General features: G+C 45.7%; 1 protein-coding gene across 3 annotated transcripts in view; it reads left to right on the top strand.

Annotated features, from left to right (window-relative positions):
* Nucleotides 1-23,358, top strand: part of SERTAD2 (SERTA domain containing 2) — a 108,749-nt gene extending 85,391 nt beyond the window's left edge. For 2 of the 3 annotated variants that reach the window (XM_020916212.2, XM_070480177.1), the window contains exon 2: nucleotides 18,120-23,358. In XM_020916212.2, coding sequence (XP_020771871.2) covers nucleotides 18,124-19,077 — 954 coding nt within the window. In that variant the 5' untranslated portion in view covers nucleotides 18,120-18,123 and the 3' untranslated portion in view covers nucleotides 19,078-23,358. Of the gene's footprint in view, nucleotides 1-250; nucleotides 574-18,119 lie in introns of those variants that run through there. The other variant, XM_070480178.1, reaches the window with a different exon arrangement.
* The last annotated feature ends 1,039 nt before the right edge of the window (nucleotides 23,359-24,397 follow it).

Genomic DNA, 24,397 nt, shown 5'->3' with positions numbered 1-24,397 from the left:
CTTAAGAAAATCAAGGGCGCGCCGGCTGGGAAGGGAGCCGTGGGCGGCGTTGCCACCCGGCGTCTCGCGTGCTCCGCCTGCCCCTTCCTGCTCCTGGGGCGGCCGGGGCCCCGCTCAGCATTTATCGCGCCTCCCGGGACCGCCGGGGGAGGGGGCGGGGCCCGGTCGGGGGGGCGGGGCCTGGCGGTCGAGGGGGCGGGGCAGGACGAGGGGCGGGGCCTGCTGAGCCCGAGGCCCGGAGCTCGCGGGAGGCTCGCTGGCCGCACGTCACTCCTGCACAGCTAGTGCTGGAGCGCTGGCTGCCGCTCGCTCGGTCAGGGCGCCCCCTCCGCCCGCCTCCGGCTTCCTCCTCCGCTGCCTGCCGCCGCCGCCGCCTCCTCCTCCACCATTGTATAATGCTCCGAGCGCGCAGGCAGAGGACGGCGGAGTCTTAGCTTCGGTCTCGCCTCCTGCCCGCTCCCCGGCGCCACCCTCGGGCCCCCGGAGCGGGGGATTCCGCATGGAGCGGGAGTAGCTTGAGGAGTGGGCAGAAACCCCTCCCGATGTGCTAGTTCCCAGGTGGAGCTGCATGTGGTAAGTTCTCCCGGCGCCGGCTTGGAGGGGATTCTCGGATGCGCGGGGCTCCGGGTGGGTGGGGGCAGCGTTGGGACCTGGCCAGGGCCGGGTGAGCCTGGAGGGCGGAGGAGGGGCCCGGGCGGCCGCGAGGGTCGCGGGAGCCTCGGCGAGAGGGACCTGGGCTGGAGCAGGTACCGAGAGGAGCGCTCCCTCCCGCTGCTCCCCGGCCCCGCGCTCTTGGACCCCCGGGGCCGGCGCCAGGGACCCCCGGCGTTCTCGGGCAGATCTGCTGGGGGAAGGGCAGGGGACGGGCAGTCACGGACCGGGGTCAGGAGGGGGTCGGGAGCTAACCAGAGCCCTACGGTGGGGCGGAGGGAGCTCGGAGCTGTCGCTTTTACAGCTGGGATCTGTGTGCGTGTTGTGGCGGTTGTGTTGTTGTGAACGTGCGAGACTTCTTTTTTTTTTAAGACTCGTATTGCTGGCGCGACGGCTGCTTCACTTTTCAGTCCTGTGGCCGGGTTTGCATCCAGCTTGCTTTAGTGTATTTCTGTGAGTTGCCCTGTGTTTTAGCTTAGAAACATCCCTCTCCGCCCTCTTTTCGCCCGTGCCCAAGTGAATTGATTTTGAATGTGTATGTTTGTTAAACTTGATGTCTCATTGGTTTTTTAAGTTAGAAATCTACAAGTCATCTTAGTGGTGACCGCCTATGACTGAGAGGGAGGGGGCCGAGGGGAGCCAGCTGTCCCAGGCCCTGGACTTTGTACCAAGACGTGGTGCTGTCAGAGCGCCCCTGCATCGAGAGAAAATCATAAATCCCCCCCCTCCCCGCCTTGGCCAGCAGTTACCTTACTTTTAGCAGAAATAATAGATTGAGATGGGAGTAGAATTCTGTGTTTAGCCTTAAATTTCGCAAAAAGATTAGGTATCATTGTCTTAGAATAACTTTGCTCCCAAGCTGGTTAGTTTCAGGATGTTTCAGGAGGTGGAGAGTAAGTTTTTACAGGCACTTAATGAGGAAGGGCAGTCAGCAAGGTGAGCCATCCAGTCTCAGACTGTACCAGTTTTCATTTGAATCAAGCTGGACAGCCTCCTTTGGTCTTAAGGAAGATAGTAAATGTTTTCAAGCTTTGTTCATGAAATATGCTTTGTGATTTCTCAATATATGTTAAGAAATGTCCATAACGTGTGTAAAGAGCCTAGAAGTTGTACTAGCCAATCGGATTCCTGAGGCCTTAAGTGTTCAAAGTAGCCTTTTATAATTAGAGAGGAGTCTCTGACAAGAGTGAAGTGGGCTCTTGGCTCCACTCAACCCCTGGAGGACAGTCCACCTGAGAGCCTCTGGGTTGTTTTGCTGATGGGGTGCTGGGGGGGGGGGCTAGTTGTTCAGCTACCCAGAAGCCATAACTCACCCCTAGAGCTCCTCCCACTCCTCCCCCTTTTTATAGCAGTCTATTCTGATTTGAGTGTGGTAGGGTGTGCTCTGAGGATGAAAATACCCATCCTGAGATCTCAGCTTCTGGCATGAGCAAGAAGAGCTTGTTCGTGGATCTCCACTTTGCTGTTCATTTCAGCTATTTCTCATGGGAAAAAAAAAGAGAGAGATAAATGTTAGGAAGTTTGCCTTTAACTTTGTTGATTTACTTAGAGATATTATATGTTAATGTAAAGTTGTTTATGTTGTTCATCAAGTTTGGAACCCTTTAAAATAACTTTATTTCTTTCCCCTCCTCCTAATTAAAATGTGCATAACCATGTTGCTCTCAGGTGAGAAATCTTATGAAATGGATCGGACAACCTTTTTTCTTTTTTTTTTTTTTAAACATTCAGCTCTGTTCCTTGGGTAATTACAATAGGTAGGAGACTTAAATTTTATAATACCAACCAAGTGTAGGACTTGAATGTCCTAGGGAACAGTTTTATTGTCAGACGAGTGTCACAGCTTCTTAGGTAACAGCTGCTCGGGCCTGTTTCCCTTAAAAAACTAAGAAAGGGATATTAGCTCACATTTAGAAACTCTTTAGACTTCTGTTTGTGGAATTGTCCCCTTGAAAGCCTTTTATTTAATTGAGAAGCTGAAATATAAACTTTACCCAGTTGCCATGCACTAAATTATTAATAATGAGCATAGTTAAATGGTATTTATTTTGATATTTTAAAACTCAAATTTGTGTAGCTGCTGATAGCTTTTGGCATATGCTATTTTAAACAGTGTTCCAATGGCAGAATGAGTTGCAACACTGCTTAGAAAGGTGCACACACACAAAATAGATAAACATATAAGGGGACATTGAAGATATAAGTGTACATATGTACAAATAAATCAAGATTTTTTTCTGTCAAAAATTAAACTGATGAAGAAAATAAAAATAAAAGCATACTTAAAATTATCGGTAACAAGTTATAGTAAAAGTTTGCCCATCCTCAAAATATTTTACACTTTAACTATTAATAGAGATAAAAGCTACAACAGAAACTTTTAGAAGTTTCTTTTGCTGTGATTTCCTGTTAAAAAACAAATACTAATAAAAGCATGAAGTTTTATTTTATATTTTGTTTATATCAAAAAAATCAAGACAACTTTGTTAGTATTGTAACATAGACTTTAAAAATGTGTAGGTTAATATGATATTTTGGAGTATGAACTCTTAACTCACTTGTAGAATTTTTTAAAACTGTTGCTACAGAAATTTCATATTTACTGTTACAGCCTGTCCTGTAGGAAATGGCTGTAGTTGCAGTAGTTTCTTGGCAAAGCAGGGGTGGGGAAGGGGAAGAGAGAGGTGTCTCTGATTACTGAGTGCAAAGATCAGGTGTATGCTCAAGGCACCAGAGGGCAAGCTCCAGTTTTAAGTGAAAATTACCTTGAAATAAGGGTAACACCCACCTTCAGGGTCTTTCCACTAATCAGCACTGACCAGCAGAACAGGATCATCTAAAAATGCGGTGGCCACCGCATATGCACAAATCATGTCTTTTCTACCAACTGTTAATAATTATTCCTTTAACAGCCGACAGAAACCCCCAAGCTAGGACTCCTGCTTAAAGAAATGTGTGGATACTTAATTTAATTCTAATAATCTTTTTTTAAAAGGTATTTTCACTTGGAGGCTAATTGCTTTACAATGTCAGTGTTCGTTACTGCCATACATCGGCATGAAGCAGCCTGTGGCAGGTACACATATGTCCCCTCTCTCTTGGACCTCCCTCCCACCTCCCACCCCATCCCACCCCTCTAGGTTGTCACAGAGCCCCCAACTGAGCTCCCTGTGTCTTACAGCAAATTCCCACTGGTTATCTACTTTACACATAGTTAGCTCTAATATTCTTGAAGGAAAGAGCAGCTCACCAGAGTTGGCATATCTTTTAAACAAAATGATTGTCTCCAATGGCCAGTGCAATTGGCGTTAAAGGCAAACTTCTGCCCTCTATACAGATGCCGGGCAGTCCTGTGAGCAGCACTGTCCCCCGGAGTGCCCATCACTCCTTGTGTGGAGCAGTGTCTTTCTCTATGAGCACTGTGTGGCAGTTCATTCTTTGTATGAATCTGTGAATGGCATATGTCAGGCCAAAAAGACGACATTCCTATTCTGGGTAATAAATGGACGCCTTGTTGGCTTTTTTTTTTTTTCCTTAAAGATCATGAGACAAACAAAACACGCTTGGCTGTCTAAAAATTTTCTTTGAAATAGAAATTCGAAAATAAAAACATAAGAATATCTTTGCAAACATATGATTGCTCATAGGACAAAACAGATGCATGTCATTTCAACAAGCACCCCAGACAGACAATGAAAACTCCCTTTTGGAAGGGAATTCAGCTCTCTTTGTGGTTGGAGGGCCCCAGGAGCTAGAAAGCCTCCTTCGTCTCCTCTCAAGGTCTCCCGTCCCTCCTCTGAACTTAAAGGGGAATCCCTGCCTGGAGTCCCAGCAGCCAGTCCCACAATTTGGTGTATCTGTCTTAGCAACCCGGGAGCACAGAAGCCGTGTTCTGCACCCACTGCAGCTTTCAGTTCGGAATGGAGTCGGCCTTTGCTGTCTCGTCTGGCCGCCTCTCACACTTGCACGCCCGTGTGTCCAGAGCAGGGACAGCAGCACCAGGGCCGAGTGTGCCCGCCCGGCGCCGCCCCGAGTGGAGTGAGCCTTGCGGATGCGTGGGGCGGGGGCGGGAGAGAGGAGAGCGGGGGACAGCGCCGGGCCGACCGCGCAACTGCTACAGCAGGTCCGACTAGTTTAGGTGCCCAAAGGCAGCTTTGTTTCTCTGGTAACTCCGGGTAGCAAGCAGCAGACCTCTGTGCTGAACACGCATCTATGTCTGGCCTTACTATCTCTGTCCCCTTGCAGAAACCTGTAGCTTCGCAGAGTTGCTCTTTAATCCTAAGCTTTTTTTTTTTTCTTCCTTTTAAAAACCTTCATAGGTTGTTAACTGAAAAGACGAGGCTAAACCAGGCGTTTGTGTGCTTCTGAGGAGTTTCATAAAGTAGAACAGTGAAGGGGAAGGGCTTCTGACTCTTCAGGACACACACACACACACACCCCCAGCCACTCACTCACTCAGCTGTCTCTGAACCTGTTCAACAAAAGTAAAAAGTGGTGCCTTGAATGGTGCCTGTGGTCAGAAAATTAAATAATGAAGCGTTACTTGCTGCTGATCAACCTTTAGCCCCTTGCTCTGCTCTTCTGGCTGACTGCTTATCATTCCACGCCAGCCACAGCTCCCCGGCTTCAGGCAGGCCGGCTGGAGTACCCCACCCTGGTGTTCAGAAGTGTTGAGTTAAACTCAGGGAATCTGAAAGTCCCAAGGTCATCTCTACTCCAGAACAGGTTTGCATAAAATTCTAGCCACGCCAATGAGATAACGAGGTGGCAACTGTTTTAATCTGAACCTGTTTTAGTAGTTGTTCCATTTTTTAATAATACTTGATACAGATTTGCTTTTCAGATTTCTTCCCTTTTCTTGAGGAGGGAACTTCCATGCGTGTGTACTTCTGTGTCTTCCTTGCTGTCACAGAAAATGGGTCTGGCAGAGGAATTTGAGCCCCGTGGTCTGCAGCTGATGAAGAATTTTTGCACTGCCTCTGTGCTTGTCATGAACCTGGTGATGGTCTTTTCTGAAGAGTTTTTTTTTAACAGACTGCTTTTTAAAATATTTTTATTATGGCCAGAAATAGAAAATAAAATAGATTTTACCTGATGATGGTTGTTAGCTGTCTAGCAGTAGTTGGTTAGCAAATTCAAAACGTGGATTCTTCAAGCGGCACCTGCCTTCTTGCTTCAGAAGCCTCTAAAGATAGGCAGGGTGAACAGAATGTTCAGGGGTGGCAGTGGGGTGGGGTGGAGGCAAGGTCCCCTTAAAGGTCCTTGAAGCTCCTACAGGTTGAAGTTCTGAGAGGTAGTTTCCTTAGAAAATAAATACTATTGCTTTCAGTGTGGTACTCTAATTACTTTTATTATATTTGACTGAGTGACTTTATGTAAAGTTCTGTGGGTCATTAGTTATCAATGCCCAGAAATCCTCAGGAAGAAATACTTTTTATCTCAAAATAGCCCCAAAGTAATTTTTTTTTTTTTTAAAGAAGGGCTGCCATATTTACAAAGTATCATTCACTGCCTTCAAGCTTAGTTTGTATCTTCCTTCCCTTTTTCTACTCTGTGAATTATTCAAGTGTATGAAGTTAAGTTGTCTTTGTAAAACCTTATCAGGACTCTGCCTAATTTTTAGAATTAACTAAACATTCTGAATATGTACATTACTTATATGAAATAGATATTTACATAGTAGAATAGTTGTTTCTTCCCTTTCATGTGTGTTGGTTGCTTCAGTTGTGTCCAACTCTTTGCAGCCCCATGGACTGTAGCCCACAGGCTCCTCTTTCTGTGGGGTTTCCCAGGCAAGGATACTGGAGTGGGTAGCCATTCTCTTCTCCAGGGGATCTTCCCAGTCCAGGGATTGAACTCAAGTCTCCTGCATTGCAGGCAGATTCTTTACCTTTGAACCACAAAGGAAGCCCTTCCTCCCTCTCACGCATCTCTGAAGTATATTTCTTTTATTTTGTACCTTAAATTTTAATACTCATATGTCATATTATAGAAGTGTGATAGTCTTCTTTTTAGGGATAGTTTTCTTTTGAGGAATTCAGATTTAGACTATATAGTACAATGTTTAGACTTACTCAATGAGTAAGTAAATTAAAGAATATTTCTCTGGTTTTTCTCTTTAGGTTGCATGTAGAAGTTGGAAGATAAAGTATGTTCTGTATTTTTGAGGACTATAAAGCATGTCTTCTTTTAAGTGATTTTTCACAGTATTAAAGCATTCCCAATTTGAAAACAGAGGAGATTAAAAATTAATAATATCCTTTAAAAACACTTTCATAAAAACACTTCCTAATGTAGCATACTTACTTTTTGTTAGTTTTATTCAGTGACAAGTTAGTTGGCTAACAAAACCTAGAAGGTAGTAATCTTTTAATTAAGATGAAATTTTATTTTCACAGGTTTGTTCTAGCAAATTATATTTACCTGTTTTGGTGTGACTGTTTTATGTATCTGAAGGCCTTCTTTTAAAAACAAAAACAAAAAACCCACCATCACATACTTTTGGCAAAGCATTTGGTTTCAGCCCTAAGCCTTTTCCCCTCTGACATTGTTTATTAAGGGTCTCTAGTGTGAGCAGAAAAACAAGGTATCTTTGGGGAAAAGATAGTACAGGAGAGTTGAAATCAGAATCCCATCCAAGCAATTATAAGTACTGGAGAAAAAAATGTTTTCATTATGCACGGGAATGGGGGTGGGGCAAGGCTGGTTGGCCTTTACTGGCATATAATCTTAAGAGAAAGAAATTCAAATCTAAGAATTCCTTCCCTTAATGATAAGGAGCCTTTAGATTCAGCATGCTAAAGCTGAGTTCCTGACAACACATTAGTGTGGAGTAGCATAATTTTAATGTCTACAATAATATATTATTTATAAAAATATTATTACAATGGTTCATATTTACCAAGTTTCCTGTGGAAAGATTGGTGATAATAGTTCGTCTCTTATGAACATACAATGTCATAGAACTTCAGCACCTCAAACAGTGGTGTAATTTGTAATTTGTATAGGGAGAATTCCAGCAAGTTATACAATCAGCTTGCTTCATGATCTCTTTAAGGTTACCAGTGTTTTATGATTTAATGGCTCCTCCCCAATATTCTTTATGAAGTTTTCCCAAAAAACTGCCAGAAACCACTTCTGTTCAGTGTGGAGGCAATTTCCTGTTATTACAAAGCAATTGGATTGTTGAAGCCTTTTCTATCCTAATAAAATTCCTCCTGCTAACCTTGAGACTCATTGTGTGGTTGGAGATCACTTTAGGACCCCCACTGGAAGTTCTGAACTTCTCCCAGGCCGCATCTTATGGCTCAGGGTGTGTGTTTGTGGTGTGTGTTCCTGCTTCAGGAGTCCTCCAGGGATTTTAGTCATGGGTTTTGAAACATCAGTGTTACTTATATACAGACAACAACCTTTTCTTTATACAACATTCCAGATTTTGAACCATGGCATAATATAGTGTGGTCTTGGCAGGGCTCTTGGCTTGCCGAGCAGTGTCCTATGGAGACCTGAATTCGGAAACAGTCTTGGAAATGTGTATACTTGGAGAGATCTGTAGATAGATATAGCGGTGAATAATCAGAATTCAGGAGTGCCTGTTGCTCTCCTGCGCCCCCTTGTGGTTAGATGTGATACTCTCTTTCATGGCTCAGGAGGAGCTCCAACTTGTAGTGGGCATGCTTGTTTACAAAGAGCATTTATAGCTTTCTTCTGTGTAAAATAGCCTATCAAGTTAATATAATAGTTCTCACTGAGGGTATAAATAGTTTATTGTGTTTGATTTTTTTATAATTTGTAGAATTTTTAAAATATGTATTGATGTGTGTGTACATGTTTTACCTTTTTCTTATGGAAAATTCCAAACACACTCAAAAGTAAAGAGAGTACAATGCATCCCCTGTGCTCATCATCGGGCTTCAACAGTCATCAATATTTTGTCAGTCTTGTTTCATCTTCATGGATGTTTTTTTCTAGAGTATTCTAAAGCATATTCCAGGCATGGAATCACTTTTTTTTTTTTGGCTCATAAATTTAGAAACTGTATAATTCGGCTCAGTCTTTTACTTTAGGTGTGCAGTACTTTTAGTCACAATTGTAAGGTAAACTAAGAAAACTATAAACATCCTCAGTATTTGGAAGGTGACTGATGTCCCTAGCTTCTTAAGAGTTAGGTCTAAAACCTAAAATTCCCAGCTGGCTGAGGAACCAGTAAGACTGGGTATTAGAAATATTTTCTAGTACTTAACAGTTACAGTCTAAAAATCCTGTTTCTTTCCAGATGTTTATTAACAAGATCATAATTCATCCCTAATAAATATTCACTTGAAATATTATCTCTCAGGATTTGTTTACTAAATGCAGTTAGTTATCAACATTTGAAAATGTCCTTTTCTTTTTCCAAGAGGAAAGGTTATGTCCGACAAACCAGTCAGAAACCGCCTGCAATTTCATAGAAGTACATAAAAGTCCTAGGAGGGAAGGCAAGAGTTTCTTACAATGCAGACTTGAGGAAGACATCCCCAAACAGTAAAAGCTGTAATTTTAATTGATTTCGAGGTTGACTTCCCTGCCGAATTTCGGTTTGTCTCCAGCCTTTAAGGCGCTGTCGAGAAAGCCCGGGGATTGTCCGCCGCGGGACTCGTCCGACTGGAGTCTGATCGCGGATGCGCGGCTGCGCGCTGCCCGCGGCAGAGCGCGCCGCCGGGGGAGCCCGGGGAGGCGCCTCCGCAAACAGTGGTGTCGGGTTACAGCCTCGGAGCCGCGCCGAGCGCGCCTAACTGGCTTGATCTAGTGACTGGCTTCATAATTACATTGCTGATTTGTTAGGGAAGGCTTTGTCTTACTTAGCAATTAGCATGGATGTTACTGCAGGGACCTCATCCTGGATGAGCTTGGGCTTAAAGAAAGAAAAAAAGCTTCCCCGATAGGGGCAGCTTTAGGGGTTCAGTTACTCACCCTCCCTTGTCTTCTGGGAGTAAACACGCAGAGGCTTTCTCCCTGTTGGAATTGTGCCCATGTTTCTGCCATTCCCGGAGGCCGGAAGCAGTCGCTTTGGGGTCTGCAGGCAGCCTGCGGGAGTGCTGACCCCGCACGGCCTCCCGGAAGCTCACCACCCGGTATTGGGGGAACTGCACGGGTCACAGTGCATGGAACACCCCCTCTGGCAGATCCTTGCAGGCACCCTGCTTTCTTTTTTAAATTAATTTATTTTAATTGGAGGATAATTACAATATTGTGATGGTTTTTGCCATACGTCAACATGAATCAGCCACGGGTATACGTGTGTCCCCCCCATCCTGAGCCCCCCTCCCACTTCCCTTCCCACCCTATCCCTCTGGGTTGTCCCAGAGCACTGGCTTTGGGACCACCCCACTTTCTGTCAGCTCTCTCCCAGATCTGCCAGCACCACCACCCCCTGGCTTGTCCCTTCAGGGTGTCGTGTCTCCCCCGCCCCCCGCCCCCACCCGGCTGCTTCTGCTGTCACCTGGGGGAGCCCAGGAAGGGTGTCAAAAGCATAGCCATTATCAGATTCCTGAGTGTTGGATGTTTATTAAGGTGTAATATTTTAACAGTGTAGAAAGTTGTCTAAGGGAACCTGGCTTCCCCAGTGGAACAAGGATGGGGCCTTTCCTTCCTGGGCAGTGCTGTGCGACCAGCTGACAAAAGAGCTCTTCCCAGAGTTTGCCGGAGGCTGGTGGCAGGCATCCTGGTCAGGAGCAGGGGCTGTCCACTTGGACCACCTCAAGAGCAGGACCCAAAGCACATCCTAAGGCAGGCGTCAGGGAGGAGGAGAGGGGAGATGAGAATATTCTGTGTTTCAGAAGTTGTCTTACCAGCATTTGTAGCCAGCCTCTCTCCTACTCTGGAGAGACTGTCACCCACTCAGTTTTACCAGGGGCAACTTCTTTCTTCTTCCACTGCCCCCGAAAGAAACTGAAAGTGTGAGTGTGTTTCCACTTACAGGACTTTGGGTTTGGCGGCTCAGAATGTCTGAGTGAGGAAATAGCCTCTGCTAGCCTGCTTGAGGACATGCGTCACACATCATAGCTTCTTTTTTCTTCAAACTGGGTAGCTCTTTGAGGAAAAGTCATCATTCTGAGTCATTAGCATCACTGTGAACGCCTCGTTTTTATGATTTTTAGTGTCAGCATGGGTACTTCTGGACCCTTCAGCAGCCAGTAGTCACACCAGTGGTCACACAGGACGGTGTGGTTGAGGAGACCCGGGACTCTTATTAGGAGCCTTTCACCTGAGAGCTGTTAACTAGTGACAGGGGCATACGGAACGTGCACGGGTCCTAAGTGTGAGTCCAGTGACTCACCACAGCAGGCGCCAGCCTCTTCACCCTGCTGAGGGCGTAGAGTGAGACCCGTTCCCGGGGACCCCAGGGCCCCACAAGGAACTACCCTTCCCTGACGGCAGACACCAGGGCTGAGTTCTGTGCTGTTAACTGACTGTTGAGACAACATGTCACTTAATCAGGAAGCAGGCTACACTCCTGAGAAAGGAAAACCCTGGATTTCTACTTGTTACTTAGTGGCCCAAAAGGAAATTGGAACAAGCTCTTGAAAATGTACACAAGGTACAAACCATCCAGCCTTGAGGTGTTTTAAAGTAATAACTTCCAGGATTCTCCCACGTGCCCCGCCTCTGTGTGTGGACAAACAAGTGTGTATGAGCATCTGGTGGTGCAGAGCTGGGAGCCATTTCCACGTCTGCCATGGCGTGCTGGCCACCTGCCGCCCCTCCTGGCTGCCTCTTTGATCATATGGTCAGTCTCACCTTCCCCAGTGATTTCCTTCCTTCAGAAATTGGAACTAAACTATCAGTCCTGACCTTCTTTTAAAACACCTTTTGCAGCATTAATTCCCTTGGATACTGAGTAGGATTTTCCTTCTGGAGGGTTTTCCTTCTGTTTGGGGTGATAACTGGGGGATAAACTGGGTTAAAGTCTTTTGCATCTTTTTTTGACCCCCGCTGAGTCAGAAAGCCAGCCCCCATGGTGGGCCGGGGCAGGCTCTCAGTTTGGGCCTCTGACAAGCCCCAGCGGTGATGCTGCCCTCAGGGGTCACACACAGCCCCTCCGTGCACCTATCAAGTCAGCCGCCCCCAGGCTCTGGGCCTCTCGGAAGCACTAGTGGCCACAGCGGGCTGCAGGTTAAAGCAGTGGGTTTTGCTGCTGTTAGTGGGGATGACAGAAGTGGTGGTTTGCAAAAGTGGATTTAATATTCTTAATTTTTAAATCATAATTAGTTCGTGGGGAACTGGTGCTCAGCCATTCGTAGAGAGCCTTTGGGGCTGGGGTTTTGTATGGAGCAAAGCAGCTCTCTCGCTGCGAGCTATTGAAAGCCCTCAAGACACAAGTGTTTGTATTATTAAAATAAAGGAGGGGGATAAGAAAATTGTAACATTTATTTTGACAGTTCAAATAATATTAAAGGACAGTGTTTTAAACAGTTTTTCCAAGGCATAGCTTTAAAATAATTGAAAAAACACTGAGTTTAAGAGAACTTTTTTGATTGCTTGTTTTTTCTTTTTTTTAATGTTTGCGTCTTTTTCCTGTAATGCTTTAAAAATATAAAAGCTATGAAATGCTCCTTTTAACACACGGGTACGATTTCAGTTTCTCTTTGGACCCTGGGCACAAGGCCTCACCATTCACTCTGTGATCACAGTAAGAACGCAGGCCCCAGTGAGCTGATGGTGTCACATGTATCAGTCTGAGAAACTGAGTTTTATCATTAAAATCGAGCTTAGGACATCTTACTTCTGCATGTAGTCTTTCTTTTTTGATGTCAGTTGCCATCACAGAGCTACTCATTTTTTGTTTCTTTACCTGCTTAGGCACAAATAGGGAAGCAGTTTAGACTCAGATTTAATCAAGTAAAGGTATTCTCGGGCTTAAATATGAAATTGCTGGATGGAGAAAAAAGGAAGTTGTGGTTGTCGAGATGAGGTCCCTAGACCAGCATCACCTGGAAGCTTGCTGAAAATATAGATCTCTGTCCTCCACACCAGACCAAATGAATGAGGATCTGGGATAGTGGGGGGCGGGGTGGGGAGCATTGTTCCCGAGCCCCCTATGTGAATTTGATGCTCACCCAAGTTTGAGAACGGAAGAGTGGGAGAGGCAGGCAGAGCTGTCTGAATACAGGGTCCTTGCCCACCCTGAGTGCCTTGGGTCCCGACGGATCTCCTTACCCGACGCCTGCCCTGTACAGCCGTGCCCTCTGAGGCTCGTTCACCCTTCCCCTTTGTCATACCCTCCCTTCACGCCACGTTACACGCAGAGCCAAAGACACACTTCTCTGTTGTTGTTTTACAGTCCTTCTCTGGCTGTCCCTCAATGTCTTTTCTCATTCTTTCCATTTACTATTCATCCAGTCGCTATTTCTGAAGCATCTTCTGTGTGTCAGGGACTGCCCTACCCTGAGGATACAGAGATGAACAGAACAGTCTGAAACCCTCGGAGAGCTTACTGTCTGGGGTGGGACATGTACAGTGAAAGGCAATCCTGCCTTAAATATAAACCTCAAGTCCTATCTCCGGAAGTCTCCCCCCAGTCACCCAGTTTGTACTGATCTCTGACTCCTGACTGTCGGAGTCATTAGAATTTGGACTCGCAACCCCCCAAGTAAGTAATATCTTTTCCTGCTTCATCTGGTTCTTTCCCTTCTGAGGAGTCGCCTAGTGACATGTTACTGTTGACCATCTGCCCGGCAGATTTGTAGCATTTGAGGGCAGGGTCCTTCCTAGTGAAAGTGACTCGACTGAAAGCCAGGTTTGGTATCTGGAGAGTTTTATTCACTATTAAACTTCCTAGAAAAGTCCCGCAGAGAAGTGTTCATTTGTATTGCTCCCCATGAGTTTTTGTTGTCTCTTTTCAAAACTTAGATTGCTGCAGTTAATACTTGCCAAAATGTATGTTAAGCAAATCAGAATGTTAGGGGTTTGTTTCTAACAAGTTTATTGGGGAGGGAAGGTATTTGATCCTGAACTGCATATTAAGAGCCAGTGAATATTCAGCAAAAAGAGTGACTGTGGTTAGTTTTAGACCCCTCGAGGTGGGCAGGGAAGGGAGGGGGACCCACCTCACTCCTCCATGTCAGGGTCTCTAACCAGTCCTGAAGTTCCGGGTCCCCTTTGGGCCTTCGGCTGAAAGACAGGATGGAAGACACGGGCTTTGGGCCTGGGTCTTCACAAGTCGAGGGAGGAGGCAAAGTGAGGTGCTGAGCCTTGGGGGTTTCCAAGCCTGGAAACCAACTTGTCACAAGCTCCTCCTCTCAGGGAACCACAGGCTACCATCCGGTGTCCAGTTCCACTGCCAAGGGGCCTGTCATGCTGGGACAGCACGCACCTCCTGCCACCCCCCACCCCAGTTACCTTGAAGCCCTGGATGTCCTCCAGCTAGTGCTCCATCTTCACTCTGCAGCCAAGTGGGGCCTTTTGAAAGGTCCCGTGCCTCTCCAGCGGCCTGAAGAGCTGCTGCTGTTGTCTTAGAGTGCCTGAGGAAACGGCTTTGGGCAGCCTGGCCCTCGTGTTTTTGAGAGGCTTGTCTTTTCTTTGAATCGTGCCTGCTCCGTGTTCACACAGCTCCGAGTGAGGGTCCTTCTCACCTCCCTACCACTTCCCAGGAGTTGGAGGCCTCTTCTGAACGTGGGCAGACAAAACTCTCAACAGCGTGTTAAGCAAACTTTGGGAAAACTTTTTTTTCTTTTTTTGCAAATTTTAAATTAAAAAAAATTTTTAATGTTACTGTTCTACATAAGAATGTGGGTTAGATTTTTTACCATGTCATTTTTCACTCCTTTTTGTAAAAATGTAGATAGAGTTCAGATTACAAATCAGGATTGTGTGCATTTTGCAATCTTACTGGGTGTGTAGAGCGGTTTGCCTCATAAAACAAAATAGAAAAATGAAGGCAAACCTGCTTTGAGAGATACTGTATCACGGGTCCTTATTTACACATTTGAGAAGCATCCAAGATTCAATTCGTCTGCCTGTTCCTGCTCACGGATTTGGCTTACCTGGGTCGTCCTCCTTCCCCTTCCAGACAGCATTACAGATGTCTTATCAGGCTTTCCCTAAATCATTTGGATCCATATCATATCACAGAGCTGTGACCAGCTTTGTTGTTGTTGTTTAGTCACTAAATCATGTCTGATTCTTTGTGACCCCATGGACTGCAGCACACCAGGCTTCCCTGTCCTTCACCATCTCCTGGAGTTTGCTCAAACTCGTGTCTGTTGAGTCGATAATGACCAGTTAGATCATTCTAATTGGAAATCAGGTGCTTCTCACATTGAAATCTCTCTGAAAAGTATCTCCATAGACCTCCCTCAGCCACGAGAATTTGGCTAACCATGCCTGTAGTACCACGTGCTTTTTAAATAGTTAAGTTCTATGTGCCTGGTGATTATTTCTAGAGAAATGTGAGTTATTGAAAAAGTCCTATTGTTTTTTTCCTGGTAACAAGTCTTTAAAAGACAGTTCTGTGTGAATGACTAAAAGAAAGGAAAAGTCTGTGTTGTCTTTCCTGAGTGTTACTTCTCCTTCAGGGAGCCAGTAAACATTTAAAGTAGCCATGAGATTACATACTCGTTTTGAGGCATGTGTTTGGTTTACATTTTGGGACAGTGCTTCTCAAACTTTCTGTGATGAAAGACCATCTTGTTTGTGTTTTTCCTCCTTTATGGACTAATATTTTAGTAAAACTTGACAAAAAGAATACTGGAAAAATGAAATGAGTTACAAGGATGTAAAAATATAAGCCTCATTTTTAAAAGTTTTATTTGCAAAACATAATTACTCTGTAAATCTGCCATAAAAATTTCTAAGCAATATAGAATCTCTACTTACCTCATTGTGAACCAGTAACAGTTTGCAGACTGGTTCCATCTATGGATCACACTTTGAAAAACACTGTTTTAAGAGAGAGAGTGTGTGTGTGTGCGCACGCACGCACACACGCACTTGTGTACTCTCACACACATTTGGGTGTATTGGGTACATTCAAATTATAGTGTATGACATAGGTTATATAACTGCCTTATATGATAGTTAAATGCATTTGGTGAGCTCTTTGGTAAAAGCGGGGCTTCCCTGATAGCTCAGTTGGTAAAGAATCCACCTGCAATGGCAGGAGACCCTGGTTTGATTCCTGGGTCAGGAAGATCTGCTGGAAAGGGATAGGCTGCCCACTCCAGTATTCTTGGGCTTCCCTTGTGGCTCAACTGGTAAAGAATCCACCTGCAAAGCAGGAGACCTGGGTTCGATCCCTGGGTTGGGAAGATGCCCTGGAGAAGGGAAAGGCTACCCACTCTAGTATTCTGGCCTGGAGAATTACATGGACTGTATAGTCCATGGGGTCACAAAGAGTTGGACACGACTGAGCAACCTTCACTTTCACTTTTTTCCCCTTTGGTAAAAGTGGAGTTTTTCTGGACATGGCATTAAATGCTTAAATTGTAAGCAAATACAAATGGTATATACGTGAATACAGTTATCTGTTTCAAAATACAGTTGTCTGGGAGTACTTCTGATGGATAAAGTAGAAAGTGTTTTGTATAGTGAAATGAAGTCACCTCCTCTGATTCACACTCAGGTTTAAATGGGCACAGATAGATACTTTAGATAGGAGATGTCCTATGCAAAGTGTGTATACAAATGAGACAGCACTGAGCAGTAGGAAATGTTGCTGTCATGTGAAGCATTAGATAAGCCCTTTGTTACTGTCATACCTTCTTTGCCTCAGAGAACAGTTAATTATGGGACTGGTCTTTGGTCCTAGTGATTGACAGCCATTTTCTTAATGTTTACGAAGTGGGGGGAAGTGTTTCCTATAAGTAACTCCACATTCTTTATGAGCGTTAACACATTCTCAGGCCGATTCTGACTTGATGGATTGCAGTTGTCTTCATCCTCTGCTGGAGACTGAGGCCCATGAAGGCAGCCACCTGGAATGGGACTTGTGTGCCAGGCTCTGTGTCCACCTGCATGTCTAGCCTTCTTCCACAAAGCCATAGAAGGAAGTTTTATTATGGTTAGCCTTATCCCTTTAGGATGAGACTCCTACTTTAAAATGGTAATGAGGTGTAGGAGAAGTTGTTCAGCCCCTTGAAGACTAGGCTTTATTCCTGTGTGGGACGACCCACTTTCTGGGAGGGTGCCCAAGACAGCGTAAAGGCGGGATGAGTTAAAGGATTGAAGGAGGTCATTCAGAAAAGGCAAGTCGCCTTTAGAAAAAAATGCTGGGTAACTGCAAAGCACTTTCTTGTATGTGACATCATCAAAAAGAGTGAGTGGCCTTGAGGAGAGCATTAACACGCTCCTCTGGATAAGCATTGTAGAGGGGGAAGGGAGCAAGCCACAGGCCTAGCTTGATTAGAAGCACGTCTCCGGGTCTGAACAACGACACAAGGACAGCTTTCTTGGTTAAATGGTTATAAAGTGGGGTCTGTGAGACACAGACCGGTGGACTTGTGATTGCTTGGTTTAGATGCTAATGTTCTGAGGGGAAGGGCCAGCTGCTCTCCAGAAAGCACAGGCAAATGGGGGTGTCTTCAATCAGGACAGAGCACATGAGGAGGCTGCCATGTCAGGCAAGGTGGGCAGGAGTTAAAATCCATTCCCCAGTGCTCAGGGTCTGAGATAGGAGGCCATTGTCTCTTTGAAATCGCTGCAGGAATCACAGTAGGTATTTTAAGAAATGTATCCAGTACCCAAACAGCAGTACTTATAATCACAGCAAATTTCTTTTAAATTAGTTCAGTTGCACTCAGGTATGACAGCCTATGATGAAACTGAGCCATGGAAAAACTTGGGTTGGGAGATCCTCCACTTGATTCTCGACAGAAAAGCGATGGCAGCTCCATCACTGTGGTCATTTAATACAGTCCTAAGCCCTTCACTACATGTCACCAGTCAGAAAGGCTCTGTGCGTGATGGGGAAGAAAGCAGTGTTTTGAAAGCATATGCGGTTCTACCAGAACTGTACAAGTTCCCCTTTTTCCAACTGTGTTCTTTTCATCATTCCAGCTGTGTTCAAGCTGTAACCTATGACACCTTTACCTGTTTAGGTCATAGCATTGTCAGTATTTTCTTGGGTTTTAAAAATAGATCTGTTGGAGGGAGGGAAGTTGAACCTGCTTGGTAACAGGGTAGGTAGACACAGGCACACAAGCGAGAAAGTCAAAATCACGGTTCCCATGGTAATGTTTAACTTGTCTGTGTCGTACACATTTCTCAAGAAATACATTCAACAGACTACCCAGTGATAAAAATTGCTCCACCGCCGCATGAAGGTAGATTTCCCAATGAATTCCTCTGTTGTAACCAGCCCTGGGCAGGGAGCTCATGTCCTGAGTCCAGACCTCTGAAATCGGCATCTTTTTTGAAAACGGGAGGTGGGGGGGTGGGATGGAATTTGTTTCTGTGGGATTGATTCCATCTCCTTCCTTTCTTCTTGGCAGATATATGTTGGGGAAAGGAGGAAAACGGAAGTTTGATGAGCATGAAGATGGGCTGGAAGGCAAAATCGTGTCCCCGTCAGACGGTCCGTCCAAGGTGTCTTACACCTTACAGCGCCAGACTATCTTCAACATTTCCCTTATGAAGCTCTACAACCACAGGCCCCTCACCGAGCCCAGCCTGCAAAAGACCGTGCTCATCAACAACATGTTGCGGCGCATCCAGGAGGAGCTGAAGCAGGAGGGCAGCCTGCGGCCCGCGTTCCCCGCCGCCTCGCCGCCCGCTGCCGCCGCCGCTGCCGCCGACCCGCTGGGCTCCAGCTCCCGGGAGGCGCCGCCCGCCTTCAGCCAGCCCGCTCCCGCGCCCTGCGAGCTGGGCGGCGCCGCGGCCCTGGAGGCCTGCCTCACCCCCGCCTCGCTGCTCGAGGACGACGACCCGGACACGTTTTGCACTTCCTCGCCGGCCGCCCCCGCCAGACTCGCGCCTCCCGCCCTCCTCCCGCCGGAAAAGGACAGCTTCTCCTCCGCCCTGGACGAGATCGAGGAGCTCTGTCCCACATCTACCTCCACGGAGGCCGCGGAGGCCGACGGCCCGAAAGGGGACTCCTCCGGCGGGCCCGGCGCGCCTCAAAGACCCGAGGGGCTGCAGGACGGCGGCCGGCCTGAGGACGCGAAACTGATGGACTCGCTGCCTGGCAACTTTGAGATCACCGCGTCCACGGGCTTCCTCACAGACTTGACCCTGGACGATATCCTGTTCGCCGACATTGACACGTCCATGTACGACTTCGACCCCTGCACGTCCGCGTCGGGGACCGCCTCCAAGATGTCCCCCGTGTCGGCCGACGACCTCCTCAAGACGCTGGCCCCCTACAGCAGCCAGCCCGTCGCCCCGAGCCAGCCTTTCAAGATGGACCTCACGGAGCTGGACCACATCATGGAGGTGCTGGTCGGGTCCTGAGCCCCGGGGCCCCCGCACCTGTCCCCCACCCCCCCACACCCCGACAGCTCTCCGCACTGTGCATGCACCCTTGCTTGCCTTTTTCTGAGAAGAACATTCTACAAAAGGATCACACTAGTTTTTGCTTTGAGCAGAGTTGGAGTGCCTTCATCCAAGTATGACCACTTTTAATACGCTTTTCTTGAGTGGTTCATCAGAGACCTACTACCCGGGAATAAGAAAGAATACATTTGAAGACGATGTGGCTGTGTTGAATGACAAAAACAGTTCAAGTGAAGCACAAGGAATAAGTTGGGAAAGCTGTAAATTGCATGTGCATATTTGTCTATTTTTTCTATAAGTTTTATTGCAAGAGGTAAAAAAAAGAATATATATATATATTATTTAGATAATCTCAGTACCTTTTCCGGCATTTTCGCCCTGTATAGGTTGACTTGGCAATTCAGCCTTTTTAGAGGCATTAACTACTCCTCTTAAGTGTTGCATTTACATGGCTGTTTAGAAACTGCTGCCCAAATTTATTTTATATTTTTGTACAGATTCTGCAGTTTATGATATTGTTTTTCTAAAAACAAATGCTGTTTATACATATGAGATAGCTATTTTGATAGGATTTGCTCACATAGTTCCTGCAAACTTCAGATGTACAAGTTGCACTTGTACTTTTATAGAGTTGTAATGTTTTATATGTGTTTGGTGCAAAGAGAAAATTGGATCAAATCAATCCGCAGTTGATGTCCCCAGATGCAAACACACACACATACACACACACAGCGCTTTAAAAAGGGCCAGGAGATATCACACCCAAATTTCATGAGCACTGACCCCCTGGCATGAACACCCGCCAGCACTGTGACTTCCGAAGCCAGAGCCACGTGGCTCATCAAGCTTGCATTAAGCAGTTGGCGGGAGGCAGCCATGGAGCTTCCGGTTTACATGATGGTTCTCTTTCGCTTGCTCTCTGAAGGGGAAGGCTACCAAGTACTCTATTTATGCCAAGTCTGCGCTTTTAATTGTTTTTATTTTATTTTTTTTAACAAAACCCCATATCTTTCCCTTTTGGGCATAATTTTTATGAAGACCTGAAATTTTACACGCGAACAGAATTTTATGAAAAGCGACCAACCTCTTCATGGAACTAAACCCTATTGCAATGCTTAGGGCTCACCAAGAAGGAACTCTTCCCCTGGAAGGCATCCATCATGTTGCTCAGTTGTCTTTTCCGGCTTCCCTTCCCTAGAGCTTTCATTCCCTCTGTTGCTAAGTGCTGAAAATGGCATCTTCATGATCACCACAGTGAGCCTGACTCTCCTCGGCCCAGCCTGGGATGCCCTCATGTGACACCCATGGCTCTTGAACCTGGAGTTGGCCCCATTACATCACGGCCTCTGATCTGGTTGCTTTCTTGAATCAACTGCTTTAACTTCACTTTACAAGGCTGTTTTACCCAAATACACAGACAGGACTTTCTATGCATGTTCCCCTCTCCCCCCTACTTTGCCATCCTCTCTCTGCCAGGAGAACTAGCTTTTTATTCCTAGTGATGTACTTTTAATTTTAAAATGTTTGCGATGTATCATGCTTGTTGCCGAAATTGTTTATGGCCTTTCTGTTTCAGTTTTTTCTTTTCTTCCAATGGTACTTTAGCTGGTTACAACCTATATTGTTGAAACGCAGATGGCTTCTTTAGGAATAACTTTTATATTTATTTAAGAATTTTTAAATTATGGGATTTGTGTTGTCGTTGTCTTTGTTGTTTGGTCATTTGTCAATATTCAGTCACCAATTCTGCTCACTTCTTGCCATGGATAAAATTGAGTCTTTCTGGCCAATTAAAAAAAGACAGCTTTATAAAATGGCACTTTAAACAAGCCATAGATAGTTTTATTTTTATAATGCACATGGCAAAGCAAATAAATTTGTGATGAAGGAACTGCTCATCTAAGCAAAAGATTCATGTATGATATGATTAAATCTTTCTACATTCTGATTTACTCCCCCCCACCCCAGCCCCCACCCACCCACCTAAATGTGTTTTTAAAGGCTAATTATCAACTCATTCAAGCAGTGAGAAACCAATCAAATTGCACTGTTCTGTGAGCACCCTCCACCAGACACCTCTTACTACTACAGATGTGTCATTCCCTGTAATAGGATCAGGGACCATATAGTTAAGGTGAGGGTTTTTGTAGATGCTTCCAGTGTCACTGTGCCTGTCCATTTGAGGGCTTCCTTTTCCTATAGAGAACAAGACCGCCCAGACGCCATGCTTCTGCTAGCTGGAGGACCCGGCAAACCCTCCACATGCCGCACACATACACATACGTGTCCGTGCACAATAGTGTTGATTATCCCGGACAATAACAGGGTAAGGCGGCTGATTTGCCATTGTTAAAAACTGATTGATAGTAACTTAGAACAACTGTACTTTGGTTGGATTAGCAAATCGTGTGTTTAAACAAGTCCCATATGTTGGGCAGCAGTTCAAATAAGCACTGCGAGATGTTGCCCACACGTGGTTCTCCCCCTCTCCCACATTGGTAAGGCTGGGCTTCAAGATCAAAACAAAAACCCCCAACAGCAGCGCGAAAGTGCTTTTTATCTCTGGACACCCTTGCCATGAATTCTTGGTATTCAAGGTCTAATGAGGAAGAACATGGGAAGTTAGTGGCCCTTTTTTGAAAGGACAAAACCACCTAGTGTTCCAGTTATCTTTGTGTCTTATTTTGACAAAGCAATGTCCCAACAGGGAAAAACGTGAGCCTGTGTGTGACCTCCGAGTCCCAGCTCAAGCGTGGGACGTGCGTCCACATGCCACCCGGCGGCAGTGCCTTCCCCTCCTGCAGGACACCATGTGGGTTTCAGAGGCAGGCAGGCAGCGTGAGGTGCCTTTACGAGAGCGACATGCTGGGTGGGGCTGGGAGAGGACAATTATTGACAGTGATGTGCAATGAAGTGACAAGATGAGAGCAGAATAATAAGAGCTTTGAATTTGAAGTGATTTTTTTTCATAAGTTATTTATTCCTTTTTTTTTTTCTGTGTAAATATATTTATTTTACTGTGGAGCTCTAACAACATCTGGATGGTAACATGTGCAGAATGTAAGTAGGAATGTATTCTCCTGTAGGAATGTCAATCTGTTCTAGAAGGGGGTCTGAGCCAGACCCCTGGGTCTTCTCATCGTATGCACAGTCCACATTCATTTTTACTCTCTCCTATAAAATATGGGTCTATTTGAAATATGCAAAAGGTATGGATGAGGAATGTTTTAATACCTCCAAATTTTTAAGAAAATCAAGCATCAAAGGGTTGATATTTTTAAACTTTTTTTAGTCGCACTTTCTCTCTATGACAGAAGGGGCAACCACACCACTGACACCCTCGTTCACACCAAAGGGTGAGAACTAGCCAAGCCACCTCCACCGGAGGAGTGTCTTTCTCAATTGTGCTGTTTATTGCCATAGCCCCTCAGAGTGTCCCAACTGCCCTGAGATCAACCAAGGAAAATTTCTTAAATAAATAAATTCCAAAGAGCCAAAGTGTCAACTTACGGATCATTTTTAGAGCTTAAATTTATTAACCACCCTTGGTGGTAAATAATGAATTATGAATCTGCAGGGCAGCCTTCTCAGATGACAGATTAAAAAAAAAAACGACCAACCAGAGAGAGAGACTCTACTTTGTGCAGCGATTGTTATTTTCTATATGAATTGTCTTAATTTAAAAATCTTGCTGTTACAAATTGGACCTTTATACACTTTCTGAAAAGAATTGAAAAGAGCATATTTAACCTTTTCTGGCTGTAAATGGTTAACTTCCTGTAACTGCCAGTGGCAGTGAGGTGTGTGCGTCCTGCTTATGTACAATTGTTTTCAGGGCTTCTGAGAATGAGTCTAAATGGTTCTTGAAAAATTAGCCAGGATCAAGTACTATTGCAGACAAAGCCAATAAAAATTGTGGATGTCTTTTGGGGATAACAAGTTTGGAAGAGAAGTGCGGTCCATACAACCAAGATTTGGAAAAGATGTACATAGCAACATGTTTGGTGCATGGTTTTTGAGGAGGGCTTTTGTCAAAAAGGAGGTGTAACCTTTCCCCCACAGACCTGAGAGCTGTGCCTTTTCTATGCAATATTACAGACGTTACATCAGAACCCAGATGGTTGTATTCACATGTAGGTTTGGGCTGTAATCTGAACAATTGGACAGATTAAATGTACATGGAAATGAGCAGTCTTACTTTTGTAGTTTTATATTATACAATAAACAGTTAAAAGATGAGAGAGGTGTGTTTGCAGTTTCCTTCTGCCTGGAGTACAACCATCTCATATGTCACCGTCTGCCCATGTCAGGGAACAGTGCCCCCACCCCCACCCCCTACTGCCTCCGCTGAAGTTGGTGCTATCACCCTCTCCCTCCATCTCTGTCTCAGAAGCACTTTTCTCTGTTGGTTCTCCCCCTGCCTTTGGGTGCTTCTCAAGCCTCCTTCTCCAGCTCTTTCTAAACATTGGGTTTCTCCCAGGGTTCAGTTGGTGACCAGCTCTTTGCTGAGCCTCTACTCCGCTTGTTTTCCAAGGGTTCCTAATCCGTCCAGGACTCTGAAAACTTATTTCTAGCTCCTACCTCTCTCCCAGCTTCCCTGGTCACTCAAACAGTAAAGAATCTGCCTGCAATGCAGGAGACCCGAGTTCCATCCCTTGGTCGGGAAAGTCCCCGAAAAAGGGAATGGCTATCTACTCCAGTATTCTTGCCTGGAGAATTCCATGGACAGGGGAGCCTGATGGGCTACAGTCCATGGGATCGCAAAAGAATCAGACAGGACTGAGTGACTAACACTTTCACTTTTTCACCTCTCCCAAGCTCTGGACTTCAGCCAAGCTTTGCCATCTCATACTCAAGTGAATCTAAAACAGCCTCATTTCCCCAACAGGGCTGGTCCTTCCTCTTTGGGCCTCTCTTTGGCCTCATCACCCTTCTCCCAGGTGTATTCTATCAGCTTCCTTTCCCAACCTACTACAGCTTCCACTTCCCCAGCTCAAGCTGCCTTCCCCCCTCACCTCCAATTATTGCACCTGCTTCCTAGCTGCTGTTCGCCGCCATTGGGTCATTTCTATAACACCCTGTCGCCAGGTCTGGCGTTCCAAAGAACAAGTGGTTCACAAGTTTGTTGCACATCCTCTGGCAGCACCACCCCCCATTTGTACAGTCCAGCTCCCCTCTGGCCCTCTCCCAGTCCTCCACAGGGTCGTGGGGGAGACCCAGTGCGATCTCCTTGACAGCTGGGCCATTTTGGAGGGAGTCGTGGGATCCCAGCCTCATC

The sequence above is a fragment of the Odocoileus virginianus genome, chromosome 2, assembly GCF_023699985.2.
Source record: "Odocoileus virginianus isolate 20LAN1187 ecotype Illinois chromosome 2, Ovbor_1.2, whole genome shotgun sequence".
Taxonomy (NCBI): domain Eukaryota; kingdom Metazoa; phylum Chordata; class Mammalia; order Artiodactyla; family Cervidae; genus Odocoileus; species Odocoileus virginianus.
Note: the sequence above shows the minus strand (reverse complement) of the source record. Positions and strands in the feature narration are given on the sequence as shown.